Genomic DNA, 17,093 nt, shown 5'->3' on the forward strand with positions numbered 1-17,093 from the left:
CTGGCAGTATTGGCGACAGAGGGCTATACAGCACACCCGCAACAACATGACACATATCGCCGACTTTCCTCTCTCACATGAAGACGCATACATCGCCGACACGAAGCTCTACGCGCCCACCTCGCAACATGTCTACTCGGCTTGACTCTTGAATACAAGAATATCTGCAGATTCGCTTCCGCCTACACAGCCCCCCAAAAATAGGACTTTAAACCATACCGATCTTGCACTCCTGCACTCTTCAAACAAGCGCGACAACCGCTTGTAGGGCTGACTGAGCCGTCATGTCAGCGCATTCACCCGATTAGGTATTTCCGCGTAGCTGTTGAGCCGAGCTAGCTCATTGGCTGGACCTCCAGTAGCACGGATGTATTTTGGGACAGATGTCAGCTGAAGCCATTTTGCCTATCTGAGGGTACTTGGGAAGAATTAAGTCAGATGAAGAGCGGATTTGGGTTATTTTGGGGCCTAGAAACTACTGGATCGGGATGTCACATGTGGATTACGAATCCTATCGACGTTCAGTGAAAGGCGAAGAAGTAAAACTCATCGGTGTTGTAGGAACTCAGTTTACGATATCGGACATAGAACAGCGCACGATGCTAACACGTACTCGCTTTTCAAGGTTGGTAAGGAGATGTAAAAGTTGCACTGATCAAAAACCTAGGTATCCGTCTCACTGTACTGATTTTGGTTCAGCATCGCAAGCAGCCAATCTTCCTCCTGGGCTAGGAAAGAACGTTCATCGTGCTTCTCAGAATTTGGTACCGCGTCCTCATATGCGCACCTACGGAGTTCCGGTGTGACGCAGTTTCAAATGAATGCGACGAGCGACTACTTTCCAGTAAGCATCCATTCTCAACAAGAATGTGGACGTCGAACATCTTTGTGAAGCATACCAGAAACACAGGGTTTATAATTCCACCCCATGGTAAGAACGCTATCAAACTAGAGACTCTTCGAGAGACGATGCACACGCCCTACGTAATTTGGTGGCTTGGTGCCAGCGCAGCCCTACACAACGGTCCACTAGGCGAAGGACAACGACACGAAAGACTACTCAATTCCCAGGATATCCTTTGTTCTGGCCTTACAAACAAAGCGGTGACTGGCTTTAAGTTCACGGCTGTTCCCGAGATAGCGGATGATTACGTTGCTGCTGCGGAGAAGACTTGGCATTGTGTGGTTCGGGCCTTCACGATGTAGCCCGCAAGGTAGGAGTGACTGCTGCAAAATCGATCTCCAAAAAAGCACATAGCCACGTCGCACGTCAACCCTCCATCTAGGTCGGTCCTTTACGCGTTCAAAGAAACCTGCTGTCGCTCCAACGCGCTCAGGCCAACGCATCATCATCATCACCGATCCAACTGGGCAGACATCCAGCAGTCGACAAAACACCAGAACGTTACGGGTATCGGCAATCACTATGCGACGTTCCTGCCTTTCATAGTCCATCGTGTGGAAATTGCTGCGCCACTTGTTTGCGCCACGCGTCCTGGCAGGGATTGATGATCTCATACCCAAGCGAATGCGCTAAGAAACCAGTGATCTGCACGGCTATGCGGCCTGCACAGCACTAGCCACACTGTCTTTGGAGACAAGAAACATGCGTGACTGACGAGGCCCAGGGGTACCAAACCCCAGGAGTGTGACCGTGGATGTTCTTGGATGCCAAGGCTAGCTACGCAATGGTCGTGGCTGACGTTTGCTGTCATGTCTCTTGACCAAGCAAGGCACAGTCGTAGGTGCCGGGTGTATATATACTGGCAGCTTGAAGTCAATACACTCCACATCGACAGCTTCATAACATTCTGAGTACTGCTTCTCGCCAGCATCACATTTGATATCTTGACAGCTACTTCCGATACCCACACTTACCGCCAACATGCTCTTCACACGCCTTCTCTCAATCATCCTGCGCACCGCGCAATGGGTCTTCGCAGCCATCGTCCTCGGTCTCACAGCATACTTCCTCTACCAACGTTCTCGTTACGACCAGGGGCCTCTAGGCCGATTGATCTTCTCAGTGATCTGGTCTTCGTTGTCCATCCTCTTCGCTGTCATCTGGGCGATCCCCACAAGCTCTAGCATCACTGGCTACACATCCGACTTCAGTACGTCCTCTCAGCTCCATTACCATGACCCTTTCATCTACTAACAACTTCTGCTTAGTCTTCACCGCCGGTTGGGCCGCTGTCTTCGGACTCCTCGTCAGCTGGTTCAACGGCTCTGGATGTGGTAGCGCGTGGGCTTGGGGCGGCGTGTCTTTCCGTCGCGACAACTCTTGTGGTCAATGGCAGGCTGCTCAGGCTTTCTCATTCTTGTCTATGATCCTTTGGTTCGCGACTGGCGTGCTTGGTATCTTGACGGTGCACCGTCTTAACCGCAAGGCTGCTGCGTAAGTTTTGTGCTAGTGTTCTGTGGGGATTGGGCTAACGGGAATGCAGTCGTGGCTCGCACGTCTAAACGCCATCGTGTTACCTACGAGGATCGATCGACCAGCACCATAATTTTGCCAGGCGAGAATATTTTGTATGAGCGAGATGCCACTGTTCGGCAGTGTGCTTGGATCGGACTGTCGGAAACAGTATCAGGATGGTTTGCTAGCAACTTTGCTCGAAACTCCCTCCTTTTATGAACTAATGTCGATATCCCAGCGAGCGAGGAGTTGTTCTGCTTTTGTTTTCCTTGTTTACTCGTAATTCCTTGCCTGCACGATGTCAGCATTTTGCCTTTACCAAATAATAATTTACATGCCTACTGCAATGGTGTACAATGCAACCGTGAAAGCTCTCCAACGTCTTCTGCCTACATTTTTGGCGCTTACTGCTTTGAGGTCGAGGCAAGATTTCGTTGCTCATTGTAATTAACCTGACTTGGCGGTAGCAACCAACTCGAACTCCAGTGATCATAAGTCCACTGTAGCTAGGGCCTCTTTTGTCTCCTAACGCAAGTCTTGCAGTCTTGAATGAATTAGTGATTTGTCGACGTATTTCGAGACCACGTAGCTCGCCTTGACACAAGGAAAAGATCTTCACAGGTCAATTCACAACAGCAAGAGAGCCACATTCACTTAACAAGAACTAGTCCATAATCTGGCAAGCGTGAAGGGGAGTGAGAGCTCACTGTAACACTGTTTTCTCTCGTGCGCGGGCAACTTCTCTCTCCCACTTCGATAAAATGGTACGCCCCTCACTGACTTTACTACACCATCGACTACCCACTACCATTAACTATCAACTCAACAAGACCTATCAGCGCTCGAGATCGAGTCTCAATATCAACAACCTTATGCAATTCAATCCCACGAACATCGTTCCACCCACCATGTCTGAGGATAGCCCCCGAACCAGTAAGATGGGTCAAGTCTTCACGGGCATCCATCGCAGGCTTTCCAGCTTCGGGAACTCCACAAGACCGGCCAAGGCCGCCACCGAGACGTTGTCGGCGATCGCGGACGAAGCCTTTTCTTCCCATTCGTCGTCAACATTCGGCTCGATAAAGAGCGTTCCCCAACGTCGAAACGATGAGCGTGACACTCGGCTCCTTTCCCTGGACAAGCTCATGAGCGGTACCATGATGGCCGAAAAGAACAAGCTTTGGTTTGAGAAGCTCAACGTCGCCGTCAGAACTCTGATGAACTCATCAGACTATGACCCTTCACACGATTACGAGCACATCCAGCGAGTCGTCCTCAACGCGCACCACATCTGGAGCGCCGAGAAGCATCGCGAGGAGTTCCGCAACATCGACCCCCTAGTCATCTACGTCGCGGCTCTGGTACACGATGTCGCAGATGACAAGTACCTGACTGACGAATTGACCGTTGAGCTACAACGGGAGGTGACAGACCAGGACAAACAGGTGCGGCAGAGAGACGCCATCGAAGCATTCATCAAAAAAGCTGCCCCAGAATGCCCACCCTACATTTGGGGTCCTGCGACACACATTGCATCTCTAGTCTCGTTCACACGTGAACTGCGCAAACCCGAACTCATTGCGCAGCAGTGCATGGCGTATCCTGCTCTCCAGATAGTGCAAGATGCCGATCGTCTTGATGGCCTAGGTGCGTTGGGAATTGTACGTGGTGCAGTGTACGGGGGCGCAAATCAGCCGCGTGGTACTGGTACGGTCCGACGGGTCTGCCAAATAGTTGACGAGCGTCATTCTCAGTATGTAGAGATGATGAAGACCCGTACGGGTAAGAAGGAGGCGAGCAAGCGCTGGGACGCGATGGAGGAGATACGCGACCAGATTGTGCAGCAGGCAGACTGCAGGAGCGTGCTGGAAGAGAACTGATCCGGGAAAAAGACTGCGAATGGGAAGAGATGTCCGCAGGGAACTACTAGGTGGTTGCCTTTTAGCGCAAGTTGTCTTTGGTATCGTCGCGTTCTTCCTGGTGTATACATAGATATGCAAGTGAATTATACCACAAAAAGTACGAACTACGTTCGTTGATAGGGATAATGACCGATAAAAGCATGTGCGACTTAGACGATTAATGAGTATAATGATGCAGAACGAGAAGCTTTACTATCAGTCTTGTGCATGAGGCATGGAGGATGTACCTCGCTTCGAGGGGCACTATTTTCAGCTATTGCATCGATCGACGACCACTTCCTGTCTTAAGTTTTATCCGCGCCTAGAAACCGAGCTAGTCTGTTTGCCATAAAACTATGAGGGTGTTTGTGGATGATTGCGAAGATGATTTGAGAGTGAAAGCGCATCGTTGGTGATGGTCCGCGATCCAGCGTTCACGCTAGCCGCCCAAAGCAGACTAGCGCCTCGCTTGAAGCACACCTGCCGTCTCTAATTCTCAGCTCACAAGCAGCACCTCGAACTTTCAGACTCTGACCAGCTCGACATCACGCCGCCAAAATGTCCGCCAACTCGCTGAACAAGATCGCGCCCAACAGCCCCTCGAGGCAGAACCCCTCTGAGATCGAGACTAGCATCGCCAGCGCAAGTTCACCCGTCAATTGCACACTGACGACCACGGCTAACATTTATGACAGGCGTTGACTGACCTCGAGAACAACGTGCCCGACCTGAAGGCTTCTCTGCGCCCTCTCCAGTTCGTCTCTGCTCGCGAGGTATGAAAACCCGAACACCACGATGCGCTCTCGAGCGTCGCCTACACACCAACACCTACACCCATACCCTATAACTGAAGAGGCGGTGGGCACTGGGCAGCAACATCATGCTGACACCAGGATTCTTAGATCGAGGTTGGCCACGGACGCAAGGCTATTGTCATCTTCGTCCCTGTCCCCCTTCTGTCCGGATGGCACAAGGCCCAGCAGCGGTATGTTGTGCTCTCGAATCGATGCAATTCGCATACTAACGGTCATCAGTCTCACCCGTGAGCTCGAGAAGAAGTTCTCCGACCGCCACGTCCTGATCGTTGCTTCCCGCCGCATTCTTCCCCGCCCCAAGCGCTCCAACCGCTCGCGCACCACCCAGACCCAGAAGCGTCCCCAATCCCGGACTCTCACCGCTGTCCATGACGCCATCCTGACCGACCTCGTCTACCCCGTCGAGATTGTCGGCAAGCGTCTCCGTACCCGCGAGGACGGCAGCAAGATCCTCAAGGTTGTCCTTGACGAGAAGGAGCGCGGCGGTGTTGACTACAGGCTCGACACCTACAGCGAGGTCTACAAGCGCCTCACTGGCAAGGGCGTCAACTTCGAGTTCCCCCAGAGCCAGCAGACCGACTACTAGATCTAGGCGGTTCGTTGGGTTTGGTCGATCTCGTTAAATCTTCATGGGTCAGGAGTACGGCAGGGCTTCGGTTATGCGTCATGTACCGGCATCAAAAAGGAATGAGAATGAGATGACATGAGCCTGTATTAGGCACCCCTTCAAGATACCATTTGCAATTGATTTCTTTTACTGTCCGTGATGGCCTTCTTTGCCCTGACCATGGTACTATCTACTGCCTGTCCAGCTCAGGGTAATGCCTGAACACACCCATGCTGAATGGCTTCCGTCTCTCGCTCCCAAGGTACTCCTTGATCCCCTTAGTCTCCTTGACAACATCATAGAAGGCTCCGAACAAGGTCGGGTAGTCCTTCTTCCTCGCTGCTATTTCCTTTGGGAATGCAAACTCCAGTCCACTCAGCACATGCCAGACAGTAGTATCAGCATAGCTTAGAGTATCCCCAACGAGAAACTTGCCCTGTCCCTGCGCCTCGTTGCCCTTGAGCACGCGCTCGAAGAAGCCCAGAAACTTGGGAATGCGGTTATCGCGGAAGTCTGTCGCCTTCTTCACCGACTCGTCCTTCTGATCCTCGTAGTATTTCGCAACCGCGATGGGATGGTGCGTGTCGTGGGCTTCATTGTTGAGGTCCAGCGCTGTGAGCGTGTGCGAGAGGATCCACGCTTTCTCTGCCTCGTCTGCGCCGCTGAGACCGAGCTTATCACCGAGGTAGGCGAGGATGGAGGGGGTCTGATAGATCAGCAGCGCGGCGCCGTTCTTGCCCTCGCCGGGGATGCGCAGGGCGGGTGGGGCGAAGGTGGGTGGGTTACCGTCGGAGCCTGTGGACGATTGGTCCGTGAGGGAGCTGATGACTTTCATGCCTGCATGTGTTGTTAGTTATACAGGCATATGATGCGATGGAAGCGCAAGGTGTGTACCATCTTCCGACTCATTGGCGACGTCCTTGTAGGAGACGCCGGCTGCTTCGAACGCCAGGCGGATGAACTCTCCACGTCCTGGGATACCGGGCCAGTACAGCAACTCATATGGAGGCTGGGTGCGCGCCTTCTTGTTCGCGGACATGGCGGTAGTGTAGTGTCGAAGCGCAATTGGGCTTTGGGTATGGTGTTTAGAGAGCTGTAGGAAGCTATGGGGGCTAAGGAGAGGTCGAAAGGTGGTGCGAAGCATGCAGATGCAATGGCTGCGCTGTCACTCCACTATAACGAGGGGAAGAGAGCACCATGTCAGGTTGACGTGCCATTGCCGCTCGGCGTGCTCTATGCAGAGTGTTTGGCGTCATTGTGGGGTTGTGGTTGGACTGCGAGATCGTAGATGCTGACATCAGATGCGGAATTGCGCCGAGACCGAGCAATGCGAGGACATCAGATGCAAGTCAACCTGCCAGCTGGCTTGAAGTTGTCGTGGTCACTTCACAGCAATGCCGAGTTTAGTCACTGAGATAGGATCAACTAGCTGGCCTGTTCGTCGCTGCTGATGTCTCGCTACCTAGGTGCAGGCTCTCGGAACAGGTTCCGAAAATTGGGGGAGCTCAGCCTTCGTTCAGCAGCGGCTGAGCAGGAGGGAGGCACAAGCGAACATTCACCAAGCGATCTACATACTTAACTTGTGGGTCAATTGAATTACAGTTTCGGCTCATGGACTGTACTCACTTGTTGTGCGATACCGATCGTTGGGAACGTTCATATTGCCTATCTCGCTCCTGTATTCGCTGACAGATTGCTACCTGATAATTAATGAGGGCACCAGTAATGGTTATACGAGCTCCATAACAATCTCCCATTATCATGCCATCGGGCTGTGTGCTGTCAATAATGTTTCGTGTTACAGAAGGGGGCAGAAGGCGATACGCTCGCCTGTGCCCCCAATGGCCCACCGCAGCAGCTCTCATGCACGGAAAGGGCTGCGCCATGTTGCGAGAAATCAAACGTTTGCTACAAATCTACGAACACCACAGATGCATATCTTGAGGAGATGCTAGGGGCTCCACGTCTCTGCTTATCCAAATCTGTGTCTCGGTTTCAGTCCCGTTAGATCGCAACTTCCTGGAGGAATAGCCCTGGAGACGTGATCGGCCGCCCTACACCGTTCAGGTCTAGACTTCCCGCCCGGACCCTCTTCCACGCCCGCTAAGTTCATCACCCAGGAGTGCTGCCTTCAGCTCATCCTACCCGCACCGAACCACGGTTGGACAATCTGTTGTTCGCCATAACAATTTCGCCACTATGTCGAGCTACAACGAATACGAACGACTCATTCATCAGATGCAATCATTTCGCGCGTCTGATGAGGCCAGAGAGCAGTTTGTTACAGTACGTGTCGCTGAGTCGCGTGTGCGGCCGCGCGACAAACACTAATCAATCAATAGGAAATTCTAGCAAAGTATCGCGAATTGTCCGAAGAGCACGCCAACTTGAAGAATGACTATTTGAGTGAAAGAGATATCAGGAGGAATTATCAGAGGACTGTGGATGAGAAGCAGGCTTTGGTGGGAGATTACACACGTCAGCTGGTGCGTTACTCGCTGTTATGTCAGCCTTGCCAATTCGCATGCTGACTTTGGCTACAGGAAGCAAGTTCATTTGTGTTGGCACTAATTGATGGGGATGGAGCTATCGTAAGTCTTTGCGAGTCCCTGAAGTTCATTATTGTCCTGTGGCGACTTTATCTCGATCCCGGCCCACATATGGTTGGCAACATGTACAGGATATGGCGACACAGACATACAGCCGAAAGAAGTGATTGCTGATTTTGAACATGCAGTTTCAAGATGCTTTACTCCAAGCCGCTGGTGCTGATGGAGGTTCAGAAGCTGCTTCCCTCCTGTATCATGCAATTCGCGACCATGTTGCTTCGTTGTACAACAGCTCAGGCAGCTGGCCCATTATGGTTCAGGTCTATCTAAGTCTCGATAAGCTTGCACAGAAGTTGGCGTCGGTTGGCCTTCTTCGGTCGCCTCAGGATCTACGAGCTTTTGCGCAGCGCTTCAGCGTCAATCAGCCCTTATTTAGTATAATCGACGTCGGTCACGGAAAAGAAAGAGCCGATCACAAAATTAAGGGTATTGCGTCTCTTCTCATCAAACTGACTGATACTAATGACGCCCTGCAGAAATGCTTCGTACCTTTAGCGACAATCCCACCTGCCGTCACATCGTCTTCGGTGGTTGCCACGACGCAGGATACCTACTAAACCTCGAACACTTCAAACACGATACCGCCAAATCCAGTCGCATCACACTTCTGGAGACCACACCTGCCTACCGCGGCTTCGCGGATTTAGCCAACTTCAAGCGTACTCGTTTCGACGACGTCTTCAAGAGCGAGCCCCTCCCTGACTACCAGCCTCCAGTGAATGGCTTCGGTCAATTTTCTGTACAGTCGCCAGTACAGGCACCAGTACAACCACTCCCACGTTCAGTCACGAACAACACCAACACATCATCACCTACGTTCACTCCGAGAGCTTCCGTCGCGTCTCCCTCACCCAGCGTAACCCCGGTCTCAGCTGCTGCGCCTGGCGAGTCGAATGGCGACTCTTCCTGGGGTAAGAAACTCATCCTGTATCGATTTCGTTAGAAGCATTGCTAACAAGTGACCAGCCACCGTTGGCAAAGCCGGTGCTCCTGAAAACGGCAGCATTTCGATCGCACCTACTACGGCCGCTACTAAGAAAAACACTAAGAAGAAATACGCTTATTACAACAAAGCTGGTCAGAGATTGGATGAGCCACTGCCACCGAAAGATCCTGCTGCCGCAGCTTCGCTCGAAGCACGCATGAAGAAAGTCGGCAAGAAGATGTGTAATCATTGGTAAGCTGCCACTTTGGAGTGCTGAGACTACGACGAGCAACTTCCAGTGCTTCACTGTTGCTACTGAGACCCGACTAATATACCGTGCAGGCATCTTGGCGGCTACTGCGAGAATGGCAAATTCTGCAATTTCCAACACGAGCCGAAGCTTACACCCGCTGAGCTGAACGCCTTGCGCTACAAGACGCGTAGCTTGGCTTGCAAGAACAAAGGCTGCGAGAACATTGACTGCTGTAAGTACACATGTGGAAGAGGCCCTCACGCGACGATGACTCTCAGCCTTGTCGTATCATGGATCTGCGGTAATGCTAACATTACGGCTTCAGATCTGGGTCATCAATGTGCTCTTGAGCGCGACCATGGATATTGTTCATTCCCCGAGAACTGTAAGTACCGTCAACGTTGAAATATACTGGAGTTTTGCTGATTTCTTGTTTCTCCACAGGCCACCTTCGTGCTACGCATGGCATGGACAAGGTCAAATACGTCAGGTACGACAAGGACGACAATGCAGATTACGCTCCCTAGTTGAGTGAGATGAACGAGGATCGTGGCCCAAGGTGTCAGATCAGTCGAAAGTCATGTCGACCACGGAAGTCTCGCGGCGGCCATGTTGTCTAGATAGTATAAAATTGCTAATCATATTCTCTTGTCTTCGTCAAGCTACTTCCCATTAACTCACTGTTCTACGTGAATCATCTCTTGCAAAGAGAGTCAAGTCGTCCTGTGGTATGTCTACTACCAACCTAATGAAGGCTCGCGAGAGCGACCTACGAAGCGATCTCGGCCGAACATAGGCGACTAGAAGATTAGACCCTTGGTTTTCCCCACACTCCACACGAAGACCACGCGAAAGCCAGAAACTGACGAGGCGGATAATATGACGGGACAAGCAATGCTGGTGAATATTGTCCTGCGGCCTTATTCAAGCCGCGGCAGCTGAATTCGGCAGTACGGTAGGGGACTCTTCTAACGTAATCCCTCCACAAAGACACGGGATAGGACCGACTTCTTAGTGAAAATAGTTCATTACGCCTGCATTTCAAGGTCCTTTATTCACTGAGTATCTTGTCACCCCCAAAACGCTTTTCCCAACATGCCGTTCTTGTACTCCGACACGCAACCAAAGATCCTCATTGCAGGGGCCGGTATCGGCGGACTGACCACCGCGCTAGCACTCCATGCCGCGGGCTTCAGCGACGTTCAGATCTTTGAGACAGCATCAACGCTCACCACACTCGGCGTCGGCATCAATGTTCAACCTTCTGCAGTTTTGATTCTGCGGAACCTGGGTCTGCTCGAGGCCCTTGAAAAGACTGGCATCAAAACGGCAGAGCTGAACTTCTACAATCGTCATGGAGATTCTATTCTGAGCGAGCCAAGAGGTATGAATGCAGGTTACGAAGTGCCTCAATTCTCAATTCATCGTGGAGAATTCCAGATGTTGCTTCTGAGCGCTGTGAAAGAACGTCTTGGCAACGATGCTCTACATCTGAATCATGCGCTGGCGGGGTTTGATCAAAACGACGAAAGCATCACAGCGCGCTTCGCGCATCGAAGGGATGGTGCCCCGGTGGACGAGTCGAGCGTAACAGGCGATATCTTGATCGCTGCCGATGGCATCAATTCCGCAGCAAGAAGGCTTCTCTACCCCGGCGAAGGCCCACCACGCTTTTCAGGACGCATGCTATGGCGCGGGTGCATCGAGCGCGACCAGTACCTCACAGGCGCAAGCATGGTGTGGGCAGGTCACGCCGATCAAAAGTTCATCGCATACCCCATCAGCGCACGAGCAGCCGCCAAAGGCAAAAGTTTAGTCAACTGGATTGCAGAGCTACGCACACGCGACAAGGACGACACAGACCTCACACCCCCCAAAACCGACTGGACCAAAGCAGTCAAGAAAGACATTTTCGCAGGGCCCTTTGAGACATGGAGATGTGGCGGCCTTGAAATGAAGGATCTGATCGACAACACAGAGAAAGTCTTCGAATTCCCCATGTCAGATCGCGACCCTGTAGAAGCCTGGTCCTTCGGCCGTCTTACTCTCATGGGCGACGCAGCACACGCCATGTACCCCATCGGTTCAAACGGCGCATCGCAAGCCATCATCGACGCGGAAACGCTCGCTAAACACCTCTCCAGCAACACTTCTGATATTCCAGCCGCGCTGAAGGCATACGAGCAGGAGAGGTTACCGCCCACCGCTAAGATTGTCATGGCGAATCGTGCGAACGGGCCGGATCATGTCTTGCAGCTGGCTGAGGAGAGGGCGCCCGATGGGTTTAAGAATGTGTATGATGTTATTCCTAAGGATGAGCTGGAGGAGATTGGTAGGGTGTACAAGAAGGTTGCAGGATTTGAGATGGAGAGTGTTAATGTGAAGGCGAGGGAGACCGAGGGGGTGCACAGGGAGAAGGGGCTGAAAAGTCCGGCGGATTGGATAGCGTGATATATTTATCCTACGAGAAAGCGCAGTATAGCCTGTTGAATATGCGCATGCTGTATGTCTTTGACAGGTTTGAAACCGAGTTCCTTCAATACTTGCACCCCAAGTTGTCCAGGCAGGGCGTGCTGGGCAGCGATGACGTTCACGCTAGTCTAGTGCGAAGAGCAGCTTCCAACCGAAAGGAGATGGAACGCTATCTCTACCAACCTCCTCACTTTGGTACCATTGATATTCGTTCATCATTACTTCGTTATTGCTTGCTAAAAACATCTAGTAAACTATCTATGAGCCCTAATGCCGGTGGCAGCGCCATCGCGGCAGTACCAAGGCCCCAAATCTCTTGTTCAGGGCGGTGCACCCCTTCAGCGGTGCCGTCCAAGAGCCAACCCTACCATGATCATGCGCATCACTTTCTCGGCGCCGTCTTCGACCAATACCTCAGTCTGGACGATTGCCTGTTCCAGGGTTACTGGCCCCCTGAGGATGCTCGTGAAGGCTTTGATGCCTGCACCATAACAGCCGTCTGCTCCTTCCCCGATGGTACCAGCTAGTGCAACCACCTGCGCCCCGTTCCGCTTTGCGCGACGAGCAATCTCTGTCGTCATCTGTCTTCGTCAGCGGCCTGATGGATGAACGACGATAAAAGATTGCATACCTTCCCGTTTGGCGACTGGAAATCCAGAGCGCCTTCCGCCGTAATGACAAAATCCCACTGATTCTCGAAAACCCGGTCGAATTCAAAGTACTCGTTGATGGCTTCGGCGCGGGCACGCAATGTAGCGCCGAGCAACATCAAACCTGCTCCGAGACCTCCACTGGCACCGCTACCCGGGGTCTGAGAGATGTCCTCTCCAAGCGTCGACTGAGCAACCTGCGCCAGCCTCTCAAGCGATGATGCGAGCATTTCGACTTGAGCAGGCGTAGCTCCCTTCTGCGGCCCATACACTCGCGCGACACCTTTGGAACCACAGAGGACATTCTTAATGTTGCATACGGCCTCTATCTGGACCTTCTCGGCTGCATCAACGTTAGGACCGGTATGGATGTGAGACGTGGGTGGCTTACCAGCATTCTTTTGTAGTCGAGGATGCACATCAGCCCAGCAGATGCTGGATAGGCAGGCTAACGATCGACCACCGCCGGCTTTGGGTAATTCCTCACCATATTCATCAAGCAACCGGACACCGAGAGCCTGGAGCATTCCCGCCCCTCCGTCTGAGGTTCCCGAATCTCCACATCCAATGATGATCTTTGTGGACCCTGCATCAAGCGCTCTCTTGATAAGCTGACCTACCCCATAAGTAGTGGTGATCGTTGGGTCGCGTTCGTCTTTCGGGACCAAGCGGAGGCCTGCCGCTGCCGCCATGTCCAATACAGCCGTCTTCTTGTCCTTGCCAATAAAACCAAGGTGCGATTCGACCGCCGATCCAGTAGGGCCGGTGACTGGCACGTCGACGATACATCCGCCATGGGCCGCTACCAATGCACGAGCAAAGCCCTCTCCACCGTCATGCAGAGGAAGTTTGCGCAGGATAACAGAGCTGCGATCGAGCACCTTTCGAATGCCTGCCTCGATTGCACCAGCCACGTGTTCTGGGCCCAGACTCTCTTTGAACCCTGACGGTGCTACCAGAATCCTCAGTGGATGTCCGGCCAGAATGTCTGACGTTGGAGTGGGTAGAACCGCCGACGCCGAGTGCGTGAGGTCGTCTGCTTGCTGTTGCGGCAAGTCGAATGTCTTCAACGAAAGGAGTCGCGTGATCTGCGGTGCGAGTGTTGACGTTGCGGCTGGAGCAGTGTGGGCACATGGCTCCTTGCTTACTGACACGCTGGCAAGCATGTTTGATTCGAAGAGAGTAAAGCTGAGTAGATGATCACGAATAATGCTAATGAGACAGGATGTTGATCGAATGATGTCGAAATCGAAAAGCGAACGTGAGAACGTGGTAATGTAGAGCGAGCGTGCGTCAATCAATATGCCTGATTGGATACCGTCATCATATGGACCTACGACGTCCTTATATCTTGGTCCCAGACTCTGCTCGTCTGGAGTTGCACGCTCTCGCGATAGACCTATGCGACATAGCCCATAGAGCTATTTCCGGTGCATCACTTGGAAACGCCACCTGAGGTGTTACTTCCAGCCTCAAAACCACGGCATCAACGTCATTGAAGCTGCAAGTACACACACATTCATGAAACATGAATGCCGCACTTCCTAGCTCATGGTATCGTGGCATAGCCGGAAATGACGACTACTATAACACAGCCCTGCTAGCATTCGTACTACCAAGTGTATAGCCCTAAGTCTTGGTTGGCTTTTCTTGATATCTTGATTAGTATTAATCCCGCATACCCAAAGTTCTTGACTGACCCACTTTGTTCTTGAGGTCTCGATTTCGGCCAATCGCGGCGATTGCACGAGTCTTCACCAAGCGGTCTAGCGAATAACCAAGCTGTACCTGCTTGGCAGGAAGAACCGAGCACAGCCAGGTAGCTGACGTCTACAAAGAAGGCTGCTGTCGTTGATCAGTCTCCACCAGAAAAAAGCTTACCGTCTCGTGGCAGTAGCCGCAGCCTCGTTATTGGCTATGGTGGACCTGAGATGTCGTGGCTACCGTGCGCCCACGCGACAGTTTTCTATTCTTGAAAACACCTTCGACAAGGGTCTCACGGCAGCCTTATCAACCTGAGCCTGGGCATCTCGAAGCCATCTTTCTTGGACCGTGGCATTCACGCTACACTGTTGATACTGTACTTTGAGGTCATTTGGCAGTATAGTGCTTTTGGTACGGTGAACAGCCTCCTCTTGGTGAGCGCCTCTTTGACACTGCCTCAATTGGTCAGATTTGGCAAGAAGGTTTCGATACTATATACAGGCGATCTTCCCCTGTAACAAGAAAAGGTACTACCCATCATCACAGTCGCTATCACCACTCTTTGAATTTCTCATTCGGTCAATCGCAACACTCGTTACTTACCATGAACTTCAAAGATAGGTTACTTGGTCGATCTTCCCGAGACGACGGAAGCGCACGCGACTCCTTGGCACTGCCGAGATTTTCGTTCGAAGGGGACGGTCGTTGGCTACTTAGCACGCAGCGTCTGTTCCTGCAGTGGGAGCAAGAAGAGTCAGGGTACGAGGCTGGCCGCGAGAACATGGAGGAGGGCCTTCGTAAAGGCGAAGAAATCATTGTAGGTCTCTTGGGTGTCTCATGGCACTGCCACTGACGTGACGTGTAGATCACCTGGGACGGCCCGAACGACCCTAGCAACCCTCTCAACTGGAACAGCAAACGCAAATGGGTAGCTACCATACTTGTGTCGCTGTTCACGTTCATATCGCCATTCTCGTCGACTATGGTAACACCTGTGTTGCCGGACATTGGGGATGACTTTGACATACCGGAAGGCTTTATGCGCCAACTGGTCATGACCATATTCCTTCTTGGCTACGCTCAAGGGCCATTTGTACTTGCGCCACTAAGCGAGATCTTCGGGCGCGTTACGGTCTTACAGTATGCCAATTTAGTGTACCTGCTTTTCAATACCTGCTGCGGGTTTGCGCAGACCAAGGAGCAGATGCTTGCTTTTCGGTTTCTTAGCGGTCTAGGCGGAGCTGCACCCCAAGCTGTACGTCGAATCATTGCACATTCATTGCAAGTCTCACATCATTGATATACATGACTGACGGAAGATAGTTGTGTAACGGCGTCCTTGCTGACACCTGGTCAAAGGAAGAACGTGGAAAAGGCCAGGCCATATACGGCATCCTGACATGGCTGGCACCCTGCGTAGCACCAATTGTCGGCGCATATATATCCACAGACGCGAATTGGCGCTGGATCTTCTTCGCCACATCCATCTTCACCGTCCTCGTTCAGCTCACTGCACTCTTCTTCCTACGCGAGACGTTTGCACCCGCCATCCTCGGCAAAAAAGCAAAAGCTGTCAGGAAAGCGATGAAGGGCATTCACAACGATGTGGTTGTGCGGACTGAGTTTGAAACAGGAGATCGTATGAGCAAGATACTGAGGAAGAGGTTAATCCTGCCGTTCATCATGATGTTCACCCATCCCGCGACCCAGGCACCCTCGATCTATCGCGCCTTTCTGTACGGTGTCATGTACTTGATGCTCTCGACATTCCCGATGGTGTTTGAGGAGGTGTACGATATGGATACTGGGCCTGCGTCGCTCAACTACTTGTCGCTTTGTTTGGGCTTCATGATCGGCTTGCAGATTTCGCATCCGCTTATCGATCGGGTACGTCTATTACGCCCAGCTTCCTGGTCATAAATTACAGCGCTGACTTGAGACTAGCTGTATGAACGGATGAAGGCTTACTACAAGCTCACCGAAGGGGTTCCGGAGTTCCGCGTTCCGCCTATGATCATAGCAGGCATCCTCTGCCCTATTGGTCTTTTTATCTATGGTTGGAGGTTAGTCTATTCCACAACTCTCACTGTCATTATACTAATCGTATACAGCGCACACAATGCCGTTCACTTCATCGTCCCCAATATCGGCGCCGTCATCATAGCAATTGGTTTGATAATCGGGTTTCAATGCTCTCAAGCCTACACAACCGACGCGTACGAAGCCAACTACGCCGCCTCTGCAGCGAGCGTAGGAGCATTTATGAGAACTATGTGCGGCTTCAGCTTTCCGCTTTTCGCACCAAAGATGTATGAGACATTGGGTTTGGGATGGGGAAACAGTTTGTTGGCATTCTTGACTTTGGCAGTGGGGTTAGTAGGGCCTGTGGGACTATGGTTCTATGGGGCTAGGTTAAGGCAGATGAGCTGGAGGGGCTTGTGATAGATCACGGTATGCATATAGAAGAGAATTATGTTCTAGGGAATGTATTTGTTGCAACCAAAGTATGACTGCGCGAGGAAGTATCGCAGCACCGAAAACACCAAGACACCAACCCACGAACAGCCCAGGAGGTACTTAGACCGCGCTCGAACGTCAAGCCCAGACTCAAAACAGAACCCAACAGGCCACAACACCCCCTGTAGTTACTCCAGAAGGCCAATCGTACTGAATCCGTCCTATACCTCGCCATCAATGACGACACCCAGATTAGCGGTGTCGCACTGACTGGTATAGTC

The 17,093-nt window shown here is 52.1% G+C and overlaps 8 protein-coding genes across 8 annotated transcripts; 6 read left to right on the top strand and 2 right to left on the bottom strand.

The window, feature by feature from the left end:
- Positions 1–1,885: 1,885 nt before the first annotated feature.
- On the top strand, positions 1,886–2,402 carry J4E78_010549 (uncharacterized protein; the record flags this gene model as incomplete). Its single annotated transcript, XM_049371125.1, has 2 exons — positions 1,886–2,114; positions 2,173–2,402. The coding sequence occupies 2 exons, from the start codon at positions 1,886–1,888 to the stop codon at positions 2,400–2,402; spliced, it is 459 nt and encodes a 152-aa protein (XP_049217163.1).
- Positions 2,403–3,327: 925 nt separating this feature from the next.
- Positions 3,328–4,299, top strand: J4E78_010550 (uncharacterized protein; the record flags this gene model as incomplete). The annotated part of the gene is made up of 1 exon (XM_049371126.1): positions 3,328–4,299. One exon carries the CDS (start codon positions 3,328–3,330, stop codon positions 4,297–4,299), a length of 972 nt encoding a protein of 323 aa, XP_049217164.1.
- A 579-nt stretch (positions 4,300–4,878) lies between these two features.
- On the top strand, positions 4,879–5,721 carry CRP15 (40S ribosomal protein S7; the record flags this gene model as incomplete). Its single annotated transcript, XM_049371127.1, has 4 exons — positions 4,879–4,962; positions 5,016–5,093; positions 5,223–5,305; positions 5,355–5,721. 4 exons carry the CDS (start codon positions 4,879–4,881, stop codon positions 5,719–5,721), a joined length of 612 nt encoding a protein of 203 aa, XP_049217165.1.
- Positions 5,722–5,932: 211 nt separating this feature from the next.
- On the bottom strand, positions 5,933–6,781 carry J4E78_010552 (uncharacterized protein; the record flags this gene model as incomplete). The annotated part of the gene is made up of 2 exons (XM_049371128.1): positions 5,933–6,579; positions 6,637–6,781. 2 exons carry the CDS (start codon positions 6,779–6,781, stop codon positions 5,933–5,935), a joined length of 792 nt encoding a protein of 263 aa, XP_049217166.1.
- A 1,199-nt stretch (positions 6,782–7,980) lies between these two features.
- J4E78_010553 (uncharacterized protein) lies at positions 7,981–10,056 on the top strand (the record flags this gene model as incomplete). The annotated part of the gene is made up of 9 exons (XM_049371129.1): positions 7,981–8,028; positions 8,085–8,228; positions 8,286–8,333; positions 8,480–8,777; positions 8,828–9,262; positions 9,318–9,528; positions 9,619–9,761; positions 9,855–9,914; positions 9,974–10,056. The coding sequence occupies 9 exons, from the start codon at positions 7,981–7,983 to the stop codon at positions 10,054–10,056; spliced, it is 1,470 nt and encodes a 489-aa protein (XP_049217167.1).
- Positions 10,057–10,624: 568 nt separating this feature from the next.
- J4E78_010554 (uncharacterized protein) lies at positions 10,625–11,980 on the top strand (the record flags this gene model as incomplete). The annotated part of the gene is made up of 1 exon (XM_049371130.1): positions 10,625–11,980. One exon carries the CDS (start codon positions 10,625–10,627, stop codon positions 11,978–11,980), a length of 1,356 nt encoding a protein of 451 aa, XP_049217168.1.
- A 359-nt stretch (positions 11,981–12,339) lies between these two features.
- Positions 12,340–13,817, bottom strand: J4E78_010555 (uncharacterized protein; the record flags this gene model as incomplete). The annotated part of the gene is made up of 3 exons (XM_049371131.1): positions 12,340–12,582; positions 12,633–12,994; positions 13,043–13,817. 3 exons carry the CDS (start codon positions 13,815–13,817, stop codon positions 12,340–12,342), a joined length of 1,380 nt encoding a protein of 459 aa, XP_049217169.1.
- Positions 13,818–14,959: 1,142 nt separating this feature from the next.
- On the top strand, positions 14,960–16,797 carry J4E78_010556 (uncharacterized protein; the record flags this gene model as incomplete). The annotated part of the gene is made up of 5 exons (XM_049371132.1): positions 14,960–15,172; positions 15,221–15,610; positions 15,679–16,242; positions 16,300–16,418; positions 16,467–16,797. The coding sequence occupies 5 exons, from the start codon at positions 14,960–14,962 to the stop codon at positions 16,795–16,797; spliced, it is 1,617 nt and encodes a 538-aa protein (XP_049217170.1).
- Between the last annotated feature and the right edge of the window lie 296 nt (positions 16,798–17,093).

The sequence above is a fragment of the Alternaria triticimaculans genome, assembly GCF_023758025.1.
Source record: "Alternaria triticimaculans strain BMP 0046 chromosome Unknown scaffold_34, whole genome shotgun sequence".
In the NCBI taxonomy this organism is placed as follows: Eukaryota; Fungi; Ascomycota; class Dothideomycetes; order Pleosporales; family Pleosporaceae; genus Alternaria; species Alternaria triticimaculans.